General features: G+C 53.1%; 8 protein-coding genes across 8 annotated transcripts; 2 read left to right on the top strand and 6 right to left on the bottom strand.

Moving 5' to 3' along the window:
* Positions 1–2258: 2258 nt before the first annotated feature.
* PODANS_1_3750 (uncharacterized protein) lies at positions 2259–4506 on the top strand (the record flags this gene model as incomplete). Its single annotated transcript, XM_001912542.1, has 2 exons — positions 2259–2769; positions 2819–4506. 2 exons carry the CDS (start codon positions 2259–2261, stop codon positions 4504–4506), a joined length of 2199 nt encoding a protein of 732 aa, XP_001912577.1.
* A 1081-nt stretch (positions 4507–5587) lies between these two features.
* PODANS_1_3740 (uncharacterized protein) lies at positions 5588–6127 on the bottom strand (the record flags this gene model as incomplete). Its single annotated transcript, XM_001912541.1, has 3 exons — positions 5588–5649; positions 5706–5895; positions 6107–6127. 3 exons carry the CDS (start codon positions 6125–6127, stop codon positions 5588–5590), a joined length of 273 nt encoding a protein of 90 aa, XP_001912576.1.
* Positions 6128–6548: 421 nt separating this feature from the next.
* Positions 6549–8894, top strand: PODANS_1_3730 (uncharacterized protein; the record flags this gene model as incomplete). The annotated part of the gene is made up of 2 exons (XM_001912540.1): positions 6549–6842; positions 6930–8894. The coding sequence occupies 2 exons, from the start codon at positions 6549–6551 to the stop codon at positions 8892–8894; spliced, it is 2259 nt and encodes a 752-aa protein (XP_001912575.1).
* A 650-nt stretch (positions 8895–9544) lies between these two features.
* Positions 9545–11200, bottom strand: PODANS_1_3720 (uncharacterized protein; the record flags this gene model as incomplete). Its single annotated transcript, XM_001912539.1, has 1 exon — positions 9545–11200. The coding sequence occupies one exon, from the start codon at positions 11198–11200 to the stop codon at positions 9545–9547; it is 1656 nt and encodes a 551-aa protein (XP_001912574.1).
* Positions 11201–11412: 212 nt separating this feature from the next.
* On the bottom strand, positions 11413–13283 carry PODANS_1_3710 (uncharacterized protein; the record flags this gene model as incomplete). The annotated part of the gene is made up of 2 exons (XM_001912538.1): positions 11413–13046; positions 13115–13283. The coding sequence occupies 2 exons, from the start codon at positions 13281–13283 to the stop codon at positions 11413–11415; spliced, it is 1803 nt and encodes a 600-aa protein (XP_001912573.1).
* Positions 13284–13533: 250 nt separating this feature from the next.
* PODANS_1_3700 (uncharacterized protein) lies at positions 13534–14570 on the bottom strand (the record flags this gene model as incomplete). Its single annotated transcript, XM_001912537.1, has 3 exons — positions 13534–14288; positions 14350–14398; positions 14451–14570. The coding sequence occupies 3 exons, from the start codon at positions 14568–14570 to the stop codon at positions 13534–13536; spliced, it is 924 nt and encodes a 307-aa protein (XP_001912572.1).
* Positions 14571–15236: 666 nt separating this feature from the next.
* PODANS_1_3698 (uncharacterized protein) lies at positions 15237–16103 on the bottom strand (the record flags this gene model as incomplete). Its single annotated transcript, XM_001912536.1, has 1 exon — positions 15237–16103. One exon carries the CDS (start codon positions 16101–16103, stop codon positions 15237–15239), a length of 867 nt encoding a protein of 288 aa, XP_001912571.1.
* A 1634-nt stretch (positions 16104–17737) lies between these two features.
* PODANS_1_3695 (uncharacterized protein) lies at positions 17738–18286 on the bottom strand (the record flags this gene model as incomplete). Its single annotated transcript, XM_001912535.1, has 1 exon — positions 17738–18286. One exon carries the CDS (start codon positions 18284–18286, stop codon positions 17738–17740), a length of 549 nt encoding a protein of 182 aa, XP_001912570.1.
* Positions 18287–19202: the final 916 nt, after the last annotated feature.

Below are 19202 nucleotides of genomic sequence, written 5' to 3'. Positions count from 1 at the left end.
GTACAGAAGGAGGATGAAGCTGGGGGGAAGCTGGAAGGATGGTTGGGAGTGGTTTGGGGTTAGGTAGGTAGGTGACTGGGGAGAATGGGGAGAGGAAAAGGGGGAGGGGTGGGGGGGAGGGTGGAATGCAAAAGGGGCCATGTGAGAATGTAGTGGTCTGCTTTCTTCTTATAAGGACACAGGTAAGGTGGGAACTGATACAAAGATCTGTTTCAGTCATGATGGAAGAAGTAGAGGGGGGTCATATTCCGGGGACTGAAGGGTTGAAGTAGGATAGGATACCTGTTCTCTAATCCGCTTTTTCTCTTGATGGTGTGCGAGCTGATATTCTCGTCTTTTGATTTTCCCGTGTGTAACTCGGGAGATGGAACTGCAGGGGTTGGAATGTAGACGGTTTATACCAGCTGCTGTTATTGGATATCTTACGAGAATGCAAATCATCCGACCCCGTCACGGCTTGTAACAAGCCTTTTAGTGAGAATAGGAGGTGTCTTTGCTTCAGACGGGATTCTGAGGGCGTGGCGGACGCCCTGCTCGGACTTTGGTTTGGTGATAGTGCAGAGTAGTAATGCCCATAATTGACCTTTTTTTCTTCTTCTCTCACTGTGGGGGCCATTTGAACTTATATGACTTTTAGATTAGTCAACAGACTGCAGGCTACTTGTGAGGTGTCAGACGTCAACTGGTAGATAAACCATCTGGGGTTACACGAGATGCATGGAGAATGAGCCATTACCTAGGTCTAAGCGCGACATTCCACCCCTGTGATCTCGGACAATTCGCTGTAGTTCAGGAAGCATATCAGGGCACTCGGAGTCGGAGTGACCTTGCTGATCTTCAGGTTGTTAAGATGCTGTGAAATACCTCCTGGTTTATGGAAAGTGCGGGGTTTTGGTCCCCCGCCGGCCGGCGGTGGAAGATGACGAATTTGGGTTGTAGCACAAAGTGAAAAGAGAATAGCATGCAATCGAGATGCGGCACATGTAAGCGCGATGTTACACGTTGGTGGTTGTCTTGAGAGGCACAACCACGCCAAACCTGAGATGTGCGAAAGGACGATGATAACGAAATATACAAAAACGGACTTTCCCTGTTGCACAAGAAGCCGAGGCGGTGAGAAATTGGCACTGCAACTAAAGCAGTGAGCAAGGCATCAACATGACAACCAAAGGGCGTGGATATTTTGGGGGGAGGGTCGGATTCGAGGTCAATAATTCATACACTCTCGGAATCAAGAGCACAGGTCCGATACTAATTGAATACTAGTATAAGGCTGCTTTTCTGTCAGCAGCTTGTCACTGCCGCGGAATCCAGCAACATTGTCTTGATGAACTGCCCATGGTAGGAGTGGACTTGAGATGCTTTTGACTGAGAATCCTAAGCCTTATGATATTGAAGTTTGCCTTGCAGTGGATATAATATTCAGTTCGGCTTGTTTGTAGGTACGTTTAGGTGTTTGTTGTGTAAGCCACAGAATAAGGTTGGTCACTGAGCGGTCGTTGGCAGGGGGGATCCATCCTTCGGCAGGTCCAACAACAACCTCAACGTTCAAACACGGAGACATATTGGACCAAAGCGAAACACCCCTGCTCGGTTTTCCACTTGATGAACCTGTCAAAACTTTACACTAAAGTCACTCGAGGGGCGACATGTGGTTACACGGCAGGAGCCAGGCACCCAAGGAGACGGTTCCTTCCCACCACCATCGGTTCATTGGTGACACCCGCGCGGCTTTTTTTCTTGCTGCTTCTCACCGTATGAGACCATTCTTTTCTTCGGATTGGACGAGATGATCTCAACAACCTCTCGAATCTTCCAAGTGCGAGCTCATTCCGAGCCCCGGACCCGAACCGTGATCCTGGGCCTGCCCACCTGTGCAACAGAACCTTCCAAACCGGGTATTACAGGAAATATCTCGACGTCAGGCTATCATTAGCCCTATCACAGCTTCAGTTATGAGCGTCGAGATATCCAGCAATACAAGGAAAAAATGGCTTGGCGATGTGCCTTTCGGCATAACCTAACAGGGCCTGGCGCATGGCGATGGCACTCGTTTCGAGCCCCCCCTGGCGTCTGAGCCGCCAGTTCAAGTACCACAAGGAGGAACATGAATGGGAAACATATCGTCACTCCTGCTTCACATTCTACTGTTGCCTGATCGGTTTTTGAAGATTTGTTTTGCTTGTCCTCAGGCTGGCGAAGCCACCTCACCCGCCACACCCTAGGTTGCCGAGACCCATATCAGCAGGACAGTTGTGATGGCACCCCTTTTGGAATCAAGGGGTCTACTTGCCCAAGGTTGGAAATGCCACATTGTGTGTGCTTCACCATCATCAAGACACACCAAGAAGAACCCATCGACTATGGAATCAGAGCAGCCAGCAGGTTACTTTTCGACCTTTTCTATCCTCGATCCAAACCGGCCCAACCCAGAAGGCACAGGGAAACCCCAAAAACGAAACAGACGAGTCTACGTTTGCATACCATGTCATCGACGGAAGCTCAGATGCGACAAAGGGCAGCCTTGCTCCCGTTGTATCCAGGCCGACGCTGCCGATGAATGTGTATACCAGAAATTCCCCTTCAGTTCGAAGCATGAGTCTGGAAGTGGCGAGTCAGGAGAGACACCGCAAAGTCCAGCACGAGATAGCCCCCAAACAACACCGGGCCCGAGTGGTAGTGAAGCAAGACCCAGACTTCACGGTGTCACACACTGGAGCACCGTTGCTTCCGAGGTACAGACGAACCAGATTCCGCTGAAGCATGCATGTTTGCTAACAGGAAACATTTTAGTTTCAGGAAGGCTGGCCATACATAGCGGGCCTTGATCCCGAATGGGGGCCGAGATACAGACACCTACAGAGCTTAAAGTATTTGGTCGCCGCGCTTCCGGTTCACCACTTTCCGTTTGGCGAAATATGCCACTGTTCAGAAAGCCGAGAAAATGCGCTTCAAAGTTTACCACCAAGACCTGTTGTCGACACATTGGTACGGTGTTATTTCGAGGTTATCCACCCGATATACCGGCTTTTGCACCCTGCCGAGTACGAGTTTGAGCTCCAGGCCTTTTGGATGAACGTCAACCATTTCTCCGAGGAATGGCTTGCTCAGTTCTTTATGATACTGGCGTTGGGATGCCAAGCAGCCCCCGCACAAGTATTTGCCAGTACGGGAAGACGGCCAAGTTCTTGGACGGACCAGTTCCTGAACAGTTCTCAGTACTTTCTTTGCCGGTCACCGTTTGTTTCGACACCTACTCTTACTTCGGCTCGAACACTTTGCCTTGGGGTTCTCGCGAGAATAATGGACATTGTAAAGGGTGGCGAGACGTCGCAGCTGGCCAGCCTCATGGGATACCTCGGTCGAATGGCGGTCTCCCTGCATCTCAACCGAACATCTGCTTTGTTCCCAGAACTCTTGCCATACGAAGTCGAGATCCGCCGCAGACTGTGGCTTACTATTCAGCTTCTGGAGCTGCAAGTGGCCATGAGGACAGGAACATCATGTACACATCAAGACTACGACGCCGAGCCACCATTAAACATTAACGACACCAGCATCTACCACACCGGACAAGGCTGGGTCCTGGAGCAAGGTGCCGCCAAATCAGACCTTGCTTTGACCGATGGCACCTTCCAGACAAGGCTATCCGACCTCATTCCGATACTCTCGGAAATCACCACCGCCGTGAACCAAACCACGGCTCAGACGGCCCTCAAATATGACAAAATCCAATCCTGGGACGAGCAACTCCGTCGCAAAGTTCGAGAAGCGGCATCCGTGTTGCTTATGGCAGCTCAATCGCAAGCAAACTACTCCTTCAGACCTCGGATACAACTTGAATTCCTCAGAGTCCTCGTCAACCGCTCCCTGCTAGCCCTCCACCATCACTATATTTCTGCACCGAGGTTCCGACAATTCCCGGCCTCTTCCCAAGCCGTAATCAACTCGTCTCTCGAGATTCTGAGTGTCCACCAGTCGTGGTATCAACCAAGTCATGGCCTCGACTACCCAAGCAGCAGCATAGCTCTACCAGAGGGGGCCGCCCACCGCTCAACAGCCACGCTGCTGGATATATGCCGTGACAGCTTTGGCGCTGCAATGTTATATCTTGTTACGTCCTGTCGAAGACTATCGCTGAATGTGATTCAGTTACCACCCACGGATGGGAGGCAACAACACGCAACAAGCCAAGCGGAGATTGTCAGGTTGGTGCAGACGCAGCTGGAAGACTTTAGGGAGAGGGCGTGTCGTTCCCCTAGTCATTATGATGAGTATATTAGTTTGGCGGTCGCGGAGGGGTGTTTACGGGGTTTGATGGGTGGGAGTTGTGGTGGGGGGTTGACGGCGGGTTTGATGGAGGTTGCTGATCGGATTGAGAGGACTGTCCTTGAGGGGAAATTGTGGACTGGTGGTGGTGGTGGTGGTGTGGAAGGGAGCACGGGGTTTACGCCTGTTACGCCGGGGGGGTTTGAAGGGGCGGGAGGGTTTATTTTTCCTCATTAGGGGGGGTAGCATAGGGGTTAGAGTAGGCGTTTGGTAGAGGGGGAGTAACTGGAGTTGAACACTATGACGCATGTTAGGATACCTTACTCAAATGATGATTTAAGTGCGATGGTATGGCGGTTTTAGGAGGGCGTTTTACAAGGGGCTTTTTGTGGAGTATTCAAACCCTGACTTGTCATGATGATTGCTGTCACTGTATAAGTAGTGATTGCTTTGACGGAGACAAATGACTACGATGATGAAGATGCCGTTATGATGGTGTGGTGAGCTTGCGGCCTGAGTTTGATATGGTGAGTTTAATATGCTAAGTTTGGTGGAGGGGTTTGGCGTGGTAAACAAGCTTGGTCTGCTGAATATGGTGTGGAACAGTCCAATATGCAGAGTCTGGACATGCTGAATCTCATGAGCTTGTTGGTCCAGACTTCCAAGTGCTAGGCTGGCCGCCCCTATTCACGTACCTATATTCGTGTCCCCTGCCCCCTGAGTACACCCAAACGAGTTTCACCGAATATGACCCAAGTTACTTCTGTTCCAGTTCCTTTATTACCCCCGTCTCTTGTCTAGATCAGTATAATGTACAAAACAATTGTACACAGGAACCTTTTGTGAAAAAGAAAGAAGTAAGTGCGTGTGTGTGTGTGTATGTGTGATGATCGAAAAAAAAGCCTCTTTAATGCCGTGTGGGTAGTTGTGCGCTTTTAACCGCGACAGTAATAATACAACACCATTTTGCCTTTAAACCCCCCTGCCGTCCCTTCCTTTCGCGCCTTGCTCGCCCTGTCCGTTTTTCTGGGGTTTTGTTCCCTTTCCCCCAAAACCTCAACGATGTGACATTGGCCGGTTGTGTGAGGGTATTTCCGGCGCTGATGTCATTCGTCCCATCCATTTCGTTCGGTTTTCCGTCCCTTCCCTCGTCTTTCCCACCGTCCTCCCACATCCACAAAGGGCGAGTTCGAGTCGAGTCAAGAGGGGCTGGTTGTGCGCTGGTCGGAAAAGATTCGGTTCGCTCATTCCAAATCTACCACCTCTATTATCCCCCTCCCTTTTCCACCACTATCCGTCAAGTTCGTCGACGGACAGTTTAGGCCTTGTCCAGCTGGGCGATGAAGCTCTCGAGGTCGAAGCTTGAGCTGTTGATGTCTTCTGTAGGTTCTGCGTCAGTTACCGAGTTTCATGTCTCTACCCTCAGATCAACATACGGCTGGCGGAAGACGACGCGGAGACAGCGGGCTTGTGCTTGGCAGCGTAGGCCTTCTTGGCCTGGGCTATTAATTGCTGCTTGTGCTCATACTCGCGCTGGGCGGCGGCGGCGCGGTCGGAAGCATAGATCTGGCGCTGGTGGTAGAAGCCGTAGACGACACCGAGGCCGAGGGCGGAGTACCGGAGGACCTGGGTGTGCATGTTAGTTTGATTGTGGAAAGACCATACTTTCACATGATGCGGATTTTGCGCTATGTCTCGAGCTTTGGGTCTTGTGAAGCCGAATACCAAGTATGGGCCATGCCAATTACTTGTAGGAAGGTAGGTGGCCCTGTGTCTATAGCCTCCTCTTATGCAATGGGTGGAGGGAGCCAGATGGGGGGTAACAGTGTCCACTCACGTTGACTCCGGAAGAGGCCATTTTGAGGAATCTGGGGGCAATCGAATTGGCTGGGGTTCGAAATTCGATCTGGGCGGGAGGAAGCACTCGGTGTCGAGGAGAAAGGAATTGGCCGTGGCCGGAGCTTGTCGTCGATTTGCGCGGGTTGGGTGTGGTGAGGTTGGAACAAGTTTTGGGAAGCTCGGGAGTTTTCGCGGTTTTTTTGGTTAAGGCGAAGCGGCAGGTTGCTTGCTTGACGTGGAGCCCCACAAGTCCCTCCTACCCGCCTGGAAGAAGCTCTCACAGCGGGCGGTAGCAAATGCCATTTGCCAAGAGTTTGAGCAGATCAGGTGATTTAGCGCACTCCCGGGCGTAATTGTAGGCGGGCCCCTGGTCCATGCCTGGAGGGTCGCGGCGGGCGGGCGGGCAGGCGTTCGAACTGGGCAAAGGCGGGCGACGCGCAATGAAGGATGAAAGAGCAGCTATCTACTGTGTACATACAACAAACGAAATAGGAGACAGCACAGCAGCAACGGCGTGCTTTGTTTACTTTCCGTTATCTTCTTTCTCGATCCTCCTGACCACTGCGAGACGAACGATAGATATCTCGAATTGGCAGTTCAACAAACTTGAACCTAGGCTTGGCCGTGGGATGCGGATAGAAATCAGCAATCATGCAACAACGAAGAGAGGAGATTCTCGCAAAGAAGGCCAAGCTGGCCGAGCTCAAGCGCCAGAGGGAGCTTCGGGCAAGCCAGTCAGCTGGTCGTGGCAGCATAACCCCCAGCGAGGTGCGTCCTGTCCTGCAGTTAGGGTCCAAAGTAGCTGGCTGACACCACTGTAGCTTGTTTCGCCCATGCCCGGTCGGCACACCTCGCGACATGATATCGAAAACCTGATTAATAGCCTGGTGGGCGACAGCCGCTCCGTGTCTGTCTCGACAGGAATGAACTCGCCCGCCCGCCGCGGGAGCAGACCGAACAGTGTTTTGAGCGGAGGCGAGCTCAGCAATGCGGCCACTTCCGAATTTCAGGTTCCTGCGAATGCCCAGGTTGTTCCTGCACCAACCCAGCCCCAGATTCTTTCGACGGTTTCGTTAAAAACAGTCTACGAGTGTCCTCCGTCGCCGGTGAAGGAGGTGTTCTCTTACAGCAAAGGTGTGCAAACGACAGAGGAATGGATACCACCAACCAGAGCACGAGCTGCTTCAGACTCGGACCTCGAAGATACAGTGCCAGCTACGCCCAACAAGCGATTAAGCAGGAGGGAACGAGACCGAGAGGAGGAACTAAGAGAAAATATTCGGAAAGAAATCGAGGAGGAGTTGAAAGCGGCGAGAGAGCTTGTGACGGATGGGACGCTGAAAGCTTCAGCCAAGGAGAACTTTCCTGTCCGGGCCTTGACGGCCGAGGAATTGAAGGCGGTTACACAGTCTGACGATTTCATGGACTTTGTCGAAAGATCAACCAAGGTTATCGAGAAAGCGCTAGACGAAGAGTACGATATCCTCACCGACTACACCCTTCAGGCTGCAAACCTCGACGATGACGATGAACAAAGCGGCAACACTGGAGGAAAAGGCCGGCGAAAGGTCAGAGAAATTGCCCAATTCTATGACGAACGCTGGTCCAAGAAACGCATGATCAGCTCCATCGACTTTTCTCCAAAATTCCCAGAACTCCTTTTGGCATCTTACACCAAGAACCCCACCGCCCCCCACGACCCGGATGGCATTGTGCAGGTCTGGAACATGCACCTTCATGACCGCCCTGAATTCGTCTTTCACGCTCAGTCTGACATTCTTACCGCCAAATTCTCGCCTTTCCACCCGAATCTGATCATCGGTGGTGCCTACAGCGGCCAGGTGCTTTTATGGGATACGCGCGCTAGATCAGCGCCTGTCCAGAAGACACCACTCACCGGCCTCGGCCACACCCACCCAGTGTATTCAGTCGACATTGTCGGCACCCAAAACGCAAACAACATCATCTCATGCTCTACTGACGGTGCCGTCTGCGGATGGAGTGTCGATATGCTCACGCAGCCACAGGAGGCAATGACACTGGTCACTCCCGCGCCCGCCAAGTACGAGGATCTCAGCCCGACCTGCCTTGCGTTCCCGCAAGCAGACCCGACGTTCTTTCTTGTGGGATCAGAAGAAGGGACGATTTATCCCTGCCATCGGTATGATCGCGCCGGGGCCAAGGCGGGTGTTGATGCGAGGGTTAGCTACAAGGGCCACGCGGCGCCGGTCATGTCGGTTGACTTTCACCCTTCCAAGGGCCCGGTGGATCTGGGCGATTTGGTCTTGTCTGCTAGTTTGGACTGGAGTGTCAAGCTCTGGAAGGTGAGGGCGCCGGCTGCCACCTCTGCGGTTGTGGCCGCTCTGGGATCTGCTGTGGGGACCGAGTCACAGGTTACGCCGCTGTTGGACTTTGTCAGGGAGGATGTGGTGTATGATGCGGCCTGGTCGCCGGTGAAGCCGGGGGTTTTCTCTCTTGTGGATGGTGCCGGGTGGTTGGAGCTGTGGGACATCACTGTTGAGACGGAGGAACCGGTGGCGAGGATCAGCCCGAGCGCGAGGAAGGACGGGAGGACGATGTTGAGCAAGAGTTTGAACAAGGTTGCTTGGGAGCCGTCAGAAGGCAAGAGGTTGGCGACTGGTGGGATTGATGGGCAGGTTACGGTGTTTGAGGTTGGGCCGGACCTGGGCGGGAAGGAGAATCTGAGGAATGAAGAGTGGACGAGTGTGAAGAAGTTGGTGAACAGGATCGAGGCGGTGGGGGTGAATGGGGTTACTGCTGTTTGAGGTTAGTATCACTTATTAATGAGGGATGGGGTATGTGGTAGTATCTTATCTGTATGAGGTGAATGAGAGAATATGGGTTTGTGGTGAAGTATGGTTCTGTGATAAAGATTGCACACATGTATGTGAACTGAGCATACACGCATAGCAGAAATAGGGGCACTGTCGTGACCCTAACCCTGGTCAAGGTGCATGGAAGAGCGCTTACGTAATCCTGGCAGCAATTTTTCTCCCCGCCCACTAAGAAATTTTAAAGCCTTCGATTTTTGCCATTCTTTTTTCAACTTGACACGACCAATTGGAAACATGGAATTGATGCGGCGGCACAATCAAGAATAAAGATGTAAGTTATTCTCCCTTTCTGTCGTTATCTCCAGGCAACATGATGAATGATTCTTCCAAGAATTCTGCAATTCTCAAGATTCCCCTCGGGACATCGGTGTGGACTATCTCACATTACACTTATTCCTGACATGCCTCTTTTCTCGACTTTGTCACTCACTTTCTGTTCATTGGGCGAGGGCAATGGCTAACTGAGATTGATAGCTCTATCGCATTTAGATTCAACTCAGTAGCCAACAAGAAATACAATATGATGCCATTTTTCGCCTCTCCTCATGCTCATTCCTGTGACCACCCATCTCGTCAAACAACTAAATCTCAACCAGCACCACCCCCTTTTCGGTTTCCGTGCTTTCCTCCTTCCTGACCTCCTCAACAACCTCCTTCCCCTTTCCCTCCTCCATCACACCAACAACCCCGACCTTCCCCCCTTCCGGTGTTTCCTCTCTAACCCGCTTCCTCTGCCGATCAAGAGGCGTGTTCCCCCGTCTGGGCAACCTCAGCCTCTTTTTACTGTTTGTTGTCGTCGCGGTGACGACCCCCCCGAGAGAGTTGATTGCATACCCACCCCCACTCCCCCCCGACAACCCCAACCCCAATTGCTGCTGCTGCCTCATCAACGCAACTTTGAGCTCCCGTTCCTTCTGCTTGAGAGTTAGATTCTCAAGCCGGAGTTGCATCTCCTGCAGCAGTCTCTCCTGCTTTTTCACTTTTTTGGTTGCCGTTCCTCTTTTGGCCACCTTCACCCGGGGGCTGGAGGAAGAGGAGGAGGAGGTGAGGGAGTGGGTGTCGGATGAGGTGGTGGTGGTGGTGGTGGTGGAGGAGGAGGAGGAGTAGGGGTAGTGACACTGGGGGTAGTAAGGGGGGCGGGAGGGTTGAGAGGGGGGGTTGGGGTTGTTGTTGTTTAGTCGGGAGACTCGTTTTTTGATCCAAGGAGGAAAAGAACCGGAGGGGAAGCCGGCTAGGACAAGGGAGGCGGGGGTGATGAGGTGAGAGTGTTTACAGTGGGGTTGGAACTTGCATTTGCCCCATTTTAGGTAGTGGAGGCAGGGTTCTTGGGGTGCTGGGGTGATGGTGATGGGGGAGGAGGTTGATGTTCCTGGGGGAGCGGGTTGGAGCGGGGGTTGGGGTTGAGTGGTGGTGGCGGTGGTGGTGGTGATAGAGACAGTTTGCTGAGCAGGGGCTCCGGGCTGGGAGGCTGCTGCTGGAGGGGCAGGCGCTGGGGCTGATGATGGGGTTTCTGGGGGAGGTGGAGGGGGACAGGGAGTAGCGGGGGATTGAACGGTAGTAGGTTGCGGTGCTGATTGTGCCGGTTTAGCTGTCGGGGGTTTGGGCGCGTGTCGCGAGGTCAGGAGTCCCGCCGGGACAGTAGATGTCGGTGGTGGCGCTTGGGTGACAGATGCGTGGGCGGGAACAGAGGTCTGTACCGGTTGAGCAGCCGGGGCAGCCTGTGTCTGAGGAATAGCTGTGGACATGGCCTGAGGTGGTTGCCGTGGCGAGTTGGTAGCAGGTGCTGTGTTGGCGACTGGAACCTGGGGTTGAGCTTGGGGCGAAAGTGTCGCCTGATGGCTTGTAGGAGACGCAGTAGGACTGCTTGAAGGAGCAGCAGGACGGTTTGAAGGAACGGCGGGACGGCTTGAAGGAACAGCAGGACTGCTTGAAGGCACCGCGGTAGCCTGACCTCTTGAATCGTCTCCCTGGTATTGCTCACGGCGGGCGGCAAAGACTTTCTGGTGAAGCTGCACCAGATAGGGCTCCGAGTTCTTGGACATTAGCCCCAGGTTCTGAAGCCCAATCGTCTGCTCGCTGGGGATTTCACGGGGCACCCCATAGATTTCAATCCAGTCGGGAAGTTCGTCAACAGCGATGAGCGGGACATTGGGCCCACGAACAGCCTGAATCTGGCCAGTCTTGGTCCTGCGTTGGGTGTCAGGTCTGACGATGTAGCAAAAGGGACGGGGAGCCATGGCGGTGCACTGATGATTGATAATAGGCAGCCAGCACTCGAGGAAGAATAGATGAAGAGAGTCTGGAATAGAAAAGGCAAGAAACCGAGTTTTATAACTAAAAATAACCGCCGCCAGTATCGTGACTGCAACAAACGAAACCTGTAGTATCCCGTAAAACAACCTGCAGTTTCCCACCCCAGCTCCAGACAACAACCGCCAAACAAATCTCATCACCTCTTCTCAACCCTCACAGTAACCTCCGTCCCATCAACGCAATACCCAAACTGTCTAGGCCCATCCTTCAACTCAACCTCCCTCTTCACCCACCGTCCCTTTTTGTTCTCTCCCCCCGCCCCCTCCTTGGTCTCCTCTTCCCCCCCATCATCACTCTCCTCCCCATCCCCACCCTCAACCTCAAACCCCCCAACAGGATCCCACTCCCCCGTCTCCCACACCAACCTCACCTCCCAAGCCCTCAGCCCAAACAACCTCCCCGCAATCCCTTTAACAGCATAAATATCAAACGCCCTCGGCACCCTCACACTCTTTGCTGTTGTCTCCTCCCCATCAAACACCGCCCAAAACTTGACATCTATCAACCTGGCCTCCAAAAAGTTTGGGTTCACCTCCTGCCGACGAGTGATTGTCGGTTCACCGTAACTATCACACAAGTACTTCCACTTGGGGTGTTTCTCCCGTATTAAATGCTCTTCCGTTTCCGGGACGGAGGACAGCTGTTTGGTGATGCGGGAGAGGTAAAACATTTCCGCGTCGGAGCGGTCGGCCGTGGTGATGGTGGAGAAGTTGAGGGTTTTGAGGGTTGGGGGGAGGCGGGCGACGAGGAGCATGTAGGCTTCTTCTGTTTTGCCTAGGGTGCTGGCGGCGCTGGTTGAGGTGCTGGTGGTGGTTGTTTGTTGGGGGGGTGGAGGAAGAGAGCCTGGGGTGTCGAGGTCGGGGTTGTCGTAGAGGGGGTTGTGGGTGAATCTCAGGGAGGTGAGGCCGGGGAAGGAGGAAGGGAGGGAGTCGACGGTGGACCAGGTGGAGATGAGGTTGTAGGAGAGGTCGACGTAGTTGAGGGTGGGGGAGAAGGTTGGGAGAGGGGCAGTGGGGGTGGTGAGGGTGGTGATTTTGTTCTTTTTGAGGATGAGGCTTTTGAGAGAGGTGAGTGATGATAAGGGAGCAAGATCGGATAGGGAGGTGAACTGGTTGAATTCGAGATCGAGGGTGACGAGGTTGGAGGTAAAGGGAGCTGATGGCGGGAGGGGTGAGAGAGAGGATAGCTGGTTTGAGCCGGCGTGTAGGGTGATCAGCGTTGGGAATCGAGCGGCGATGTGGCATATTTCGTGCCAGGTGAGTAACGTGTCTTCGAGAGCCAGCTCCTTCACGCCTTCAAAGGCATCGCCTGCTCTTTCGAGTTTCTTGTCTTCAAGCACGTTGCGGAAGCGGTTCCAGTTGACCTTGAGGCTCCTCAGTAGAAGCAGCTCAGCGCAGATGTCCACAACAGGATCAAAGTGTTCCAGCAAATTCCGACTCAGATCCAGCTCTCTGATTTTGGGGCAAACCTCCCTAATCTGCTGTCCCTTTGCTTTCTCATCGTCCGAGTATGCTGTTGCAACCTTGGTGCTGTCCAAGATGACATACAGCAGCTCTCCCAACTGAGCCTGCTGTCTCCTGATCTTCTCAAACCCAACCTCTTCCGCTACCTTCCCTGAGAAAACAATCGGCCTCGGAGCAGGTTGCCCAGGCTTCTGCTGTTCCTCAGGGGGTGCATATTTGTATTGCAGCGCAGAGAGGAAGGTCCGAGGTGGGTCCACCGGTCTGGTCGGGCGGACAAAAGAGGCCGATGTGAGAGCTTGACTTTTGCCTGATCAAGAATGTCAGTCAATCGTGCCTCGCGTCGCCATGATGGACGAAATCAGTTCAGAGACTCACATGTAAAGTAGCGGACGCCCTTGTGCTGACCATCATGCTTGCCCCGCGATGGGTCGTCCCACTCAACACCCAGCCATGATCCTGTCGTGCCGGCCACTTCACCGATATATCTCACAGTGCAAAGAGCGCCATCGTAAGACCTGCGCTGGCCAATTGTCGCTTCTGTCATTTTTTTTAATCGGCTTGAGCTGCTTTTTCCGCGGGACTGGTCTTTGATTTGTTGTGAAAATGGAGTGAATTTGGTGAGTGGGTTCAATTGAAACTGGAAAGGACAGTCAGGCAGCAACATGCAAGTTGAGCTGCCAGAGCATCATCTCTGGGCACCTCACACGAGACAAGCATCATCATCATAACAAGTTTTGGTTGTCCAACATATCTCATTACGCTTTTTATCCAAAATTATACACAACATCATAACTTTACAACTTGCCCTTGGCGCCAGTCTTGATGAGCGCCCGGCCGTTGCTCAGCACAACCTTGCCGTGGCTGTTCTTCACCAAGAACCTGATCTCCTCCCACTCGCCCTTAAACTCGCCAGTCTTCCACGCCTCCAAAATGAGCTTGTCACCGGGTCTAACCGGCGACGCAAATCTAGCCTGGTACTCCTTGAAGTTGGCAGGGTTGCTGCCACCGAGGTGCTGCAGCAAGCCATGGCACGCCCAGTTCCATGAGTACAAGCCGTGGATGATCACACCACCGAAGCCCATCTTGGCACCAGGCTCCGGGTGGGCATGGAGGGGGTTGTAGTCGCCATTGAGTCTGTACAGCAACGGGGTTTCGTTGGTGGTCTGGTTCTCAAGCACCAGGTCGGGCTTCTTGCCCTCGGGAGGGGGGAAGTTGACGGTGGCAGGGCCCTTGGGACCGCCCCAGTTGCCCTGGCCAACGTAAAAGGAAGAGGTGGTAACGCGGGCGTAGGACTCGTTCTTCTCGGCGTCGACGAGGTCGGTCTGGGTCTCGACGACGGTCCCGGGCTTGCCCTTGTCGTAGACACCGAGGACCTTGGTGCGGACCTCGAATTTCCGGCCGGCGGAGGAGGTAGGGAGGGGCTTGAGGAACTCGAGGAGGCGCTGGCCGTCGACGACGCGGGTGGGGTCGAAGACGGGGACGCCGGGGATGGTGACCGACTTTTGGGCGGCGTAGAAGTCGACTACTTCGGGGTGCGTCTCCTTGAACACTGTTTTGCTGTTTGTTAGTTTCCATGCACCACGAGGCTGTTAATGGCAGCTCAAACGTACTGAGAATGACAGGGTAGGTGGGGAAAACAGCGAAGTTGGGGTCGAGCTCCTATGTGCTGTTAGTAGCGATTCAATGGCCATATGAGGGTGAGTATGCATACGTAGAGGAAGTGAAGCTCCTCCGAGGTGCAGCCAATCGAGTTGGCAAAGAGGAGAGCATCACGCTTGAGCCAGCTCACCTCGCGAGAGGGATACTCGAAACCAACACCAGGGCCAGACATTTTGGATATTATATGGAGGGTATATGTTGAACAGAAACAAAGTAAACAGCAAAGATACAGAGTCAGTCAATTGACGATCAGAAACTTATCAGATCAGACCAGATGGGACTCGGCCCTGATATACCATTTATGGCGACGCCAAGGTCCGGGTCTCATGGCAACCGACGGATTTGCGCTGGCGACAGCGTCTTGCGGGGGCCGATACCGCCAGCCGAGGTTCCTCCAAGTGGGCAGCCACGGGGCCCGGGGGAGCTGTACCCCGCAAAGAACTGCTGGCAGGGGTGTGTTAGCGGCTGCTGGGGGGTCCTCGACGGCCGTTGCCAGCCTGTGTTTTTCCCGCAGAGACATTCAGCCTCATCAAGGTTGACGCCGTTTTGATATATTCTGCCACTCTGGAATGATGTTATTCCACCGCGGACACCTTGTGATTCCGGAATACCGGGTTGTCAAGTATCAAGTCTTGATATCAAGGTCAGGCACCAACATGTATTGCTGTATTCCTCTACATATCAAAATCACACCAAATTCCATGAATATCATCCATCGTTACCATCGTAAAGTCTTGAAACACTGGTTCCCCAAACGCTTCCAACCAAGCCAACCCGTGCATTCCAGGCTTTTAACGCCCAAATCGGTGGGTGTCATGTGCCTCTGAGACGCCCAAAATCACCGGGTACCTCTCCCTTTGTATCCTCTTGCCCCATGGGGCCCAGGAGTCTGGTCCCTATCTATTTTCCCGCCACGTACACGAGTCTGCTCCCTCCCCTCCCCCGCCCTTGGCTTCCTCCCACCAGCCGAACTCCTCCCAAACCTCTTGATCGTCCCCATCATCTTTTTTCTGCTTCCCCTCTGTCTCACAATCCCCTCAGCCTCTGATCCAACCTCGTCACCCCCCACCCCTTTCCCCTTCCCCTTTGGAGTGACACCCCCCTCCCTCTCGCTGTACCCCTCACAATCAGAGTCAAAGTCTTCCCACTCTGGTACATACAAGTCCACCATCTCCTTGTCAACCTTCACCCCAACCCACCTCGTCCCTACCACCTCACCACTCTCCTCCTCCACGACTGTCTGCTTGACCGGACCGGGAAGCTCACAGGGAGAGGTGACGGCGTACCCAGCCAACCATTTCATTTTCCCCATCTTGACTTTTGCGGCGTCGGGCCTGGGTGGTTCCCCTTGTGGTGGTGGGCTAAGGACGTATTCCTCTTGGGGGTCTTGCCCGGGGCTGGGAGAGAGGAAGAAGGTGTCAATCTCTTGGGGTGTCGAGCCGAAAGGGAATGGGGAGGGGTTGGGAGGCTGGGGATGAGTGGGTTGGGTCGGGTTTCTGGGGGGGTAGTTGAATGGTGGTTTCTTGGGGTGGGAAACCAGTTTTTGGATTGCTGGTGGGAGGACAGCGGCGGGAGAGGATGGGGGTTTGTAATTGGGGATGTCGAACTTGAAAATTTGGTACGGAGGGGTTCGTCGGCGCGTGTGGAGGGCGGTTGAGGTTGCGTCTGCGAGGGCGGCTAGGTTGGGGGGTTGATGTACGGGCATGCTTGTGGTTGAGCGGTTGTACTATCTTTTCATGGGAGGAAATTGACCAACGAAAAATCTAGGTTTCACTGTGTTCATCTCTGGGCTTCTGGCTTTGGGGCTTTGGACACGGTACCTCTCGATTGGCTGTGGTGGTGGGAAACCGGGCGTTGAGGACGAAGAGTTTCTTGTGGCTTTGTCTGGAGTTCGAGGTCTGTTTCGTCTGGCAACAGCCGTTGACTCTTTCGAGAGCCGTTGACTCTTTCGAGAGCCGTTGACTCTTTCGAGAGCCGTTGACTCTTTCGAGCGCCGTTGAAAGGGCTGCAGATTACGGGTTGAGGCTGAACATTAATGCCTATCAGAGGCCATGGTAAGGTTCAAAACAGCATCGACGATGCGCCTATCTCCACCGAATTTGACCCGAGGCTTGTGTTGTTTTTCATCAAGGAAGAGTGGCTTTCTGCCTCGGGAGGCAAAGGTACGTCGGCAAGGCCATCTATCTGACAAGTTTCTCCAGCGCAAAAGGCCTACATGGATTTCGATGGACTCTCCCCATCATCATTCTTGGGGTGATAACTGGATCCAGACCGGGGCATACACAATCGTCTCATTGTTTGATCAATATTGGGTCTTGCATAAAAAATCCATCGAGCTTGAGGCCAAGACAGGCACTACTCACTGATAGATAAGAGTCCGTTTGTGACTGTTCCTATTCTTCGACTACAGAAGGAACCACCCCAGAAGTAAACTAATATACAGTATTGCTGCTGACCCCTTTCTGATTCCTTATCCTAACCTCGCAAGTCTCGAGTCTTCCATCCTTCAGGTCTTGGACACAGGAGGATAACGAACAGATTGAAGGGCGAGAATCTCGACACCACATCATGGTGATCTTCGGTTGCCAATGGCAGTTTCGACACACCGCCGAGGCCCTGGTGTGATATCCAGTCGCCTTCTTTTGGTTGGGTGCTGTCCCGGAGAGCTCTCCTCATCACTGCTAGCATCATGATGATCTCGCAACATGATTGGGCGATCTATCCGGCCTGAGGATCTTGACGTGGTTACAGGGTGTAGATGATTCTCTTTTTCTTCTGCCCTCTTATGTGAACAGCTTGCTTGGGCAACGAAAATCGGGTCCTGGGCGTGGCAGCTTCTACTTGGTCCATTCCCTTGTACCACCCACCCACCAGTCCACTGGGGGTATGGCTGAGGAGCATCAAGCTGTGATTGCGAAACTGAGAAGTCCAACTCAGAAGTTGCAGCTCTTTTGGCTGTCGGTCTTGTCAGCTTTCTTGGTAACCCACAGTCGGATTCTCAAACTTACTGAGTTGAGTGGTTCTGGGGGATGTTTGGGAGACGAAGTCTTCCTCGTGCTCAATGGAAGGGATAGGCCGCTGGCCACTGTGCGTTGTTACACGTGTCTTTACAAGTGAGTACAAAGGTGTGAAGCTACGCGAATAGCTTCCCCTACCATCGTGAATAGTCCTGCCCCCCTTCACCTTGACCAACTTGGGCACTCAGACATACATTAGGTATGTCCGATATCTCGTTGATTCCGTCGTCATGCTCCTTCCGCTTCTTCTCTAACAGGGGTTCTGGAATGCTGGAAGAGAGTCCAGACGCCGAGCAAAGGGCGTATTCCTTAAGGCCTAGGACTATAGCTCGGGCTGGCTGGGTAAGTGCTCGGGCTGAACCGAATGGAACTTTGGACTGCTCAAGTCAACGCTGGGACTGCGCGTGCCGATGCTGGAACTCTTGGGAGTAGCCAGGCGGTAGCTGGGCGTGTCCGGACGAAAGTGGGGAGTGGCCTGGCGATGATCGGGCGTTGCCGGACGGTATTCGGGTGTGACCGAACGACAACCCCGGGCTGAATGAGGGTCTCTGGTGTCGTCATTCTCGAGATTCTCGACATACTCATACTCCTCATCATCACCAAACTCCTCCTCACTTTCGAAATCCTTCTCGCTTTCGAAATAGTCCTCCGTTACAGGTGACGAGCTGGGTGAGACGGAATTATCCACAGCTGTGCTCTCGTCCCACATCTCACTATCATCAGGAGTGATACTGACTTCATCATCAAGCCACTCATCCACAACATCCCGATCGCTACTATCACTGCTTCTGAGTGGCCTCATTTGGGACGTGAGAAGCAAAGTCGTTATTAGGAAAGGAACGAACCTGCGAAGTGGCAAGAATGGCATCATAACATCGTACTGATTTTCCTGGGCTTGGGCGCGACAGGCTCTGCCTGCGGTGCGCTTGTCGGCCAGCCACCAACCCGTTGAGGGTAGTATTCATGGTTTGTGCGATGAGGGTGGCCGATGAAGGTTATCGATGGAGGCAATCTGGGACGGACAGTAGAAAAAAGTTCGGGAGAGCTTTTCGCCAAAAGTGGTGGACAGAAGAGATCAGCTTACGCAAAAGTAGTGGTCCACCAGAACGCCGGGAGCAACTTTGAAAACAACAAAAATGACTACATTGCAAGAAGGTGTCGCTGAAGAAGAACTAATTTGTACATTTTCATTTGACACTCCCCGCTTCAGTCTCCCCCTTCCTCATCTAGGGTGGTAAGTCTTTCGTTTTCAAGTCACAGCTGTGGACGGAAGAGGCATATCTGGGTCAGGAAGCGTGGTGTTAGTTTTCTGGCCCATGTTGGATGAGACCCGGGCAGGAACAGGACCAGCGGCTGGGAGCAGTGGCATTGGAGAAAATCGGTATGAAGGTATGTAAAGAGATGTTGTTGAAGTTTCAAAGTCTTGGTGTAATGGAAGATGAGAGTTTGACTGGTTTTCCAGTGAGGAGAAAGAATATGGGAAAGGTAAACAACCGAGATTGTCTTATCCAGGGCACTACTTACCATTCCCAGGCGGCTTGATTTGCTGTGCTCATGGGCAATAAACTTCTACATATCTTCGTAAAGGTTTTTATCAGCGCTATTATAGTTTGTTATCAAGGTAAACTTTCTCAAAGTAGTAGGTTTAGAACAGGGAAACTAAGGGGGAAACTTCATTTAACGATGGGAAGTATGTAAGCAGTGTTTTCTATAAACCGTCCTATATCTGTTGTGGGTTTCTGGAAACGCTTATGTGAGCATCTTCTTCCGCTCTTGCTGGAACTAGT

The sequence above is a fragment of the Podospora anserina genome, chromosome 1 (assembly GCF_000226545.1).
Source record: "Podospora anserina S mat+ genomic DNA chromosome 1, supercontig 1".
NCBI classification, from domain to species: domain Eukaryota; kingdom Fungi; phylum Ascomycota; class Sordariomycetes; order Sordariales; family Podosporaceae; genus Podospora; species Podospora anserina.
This window is presented reverse-complemented; position numbering and strand designations above follow the sequence as displayed.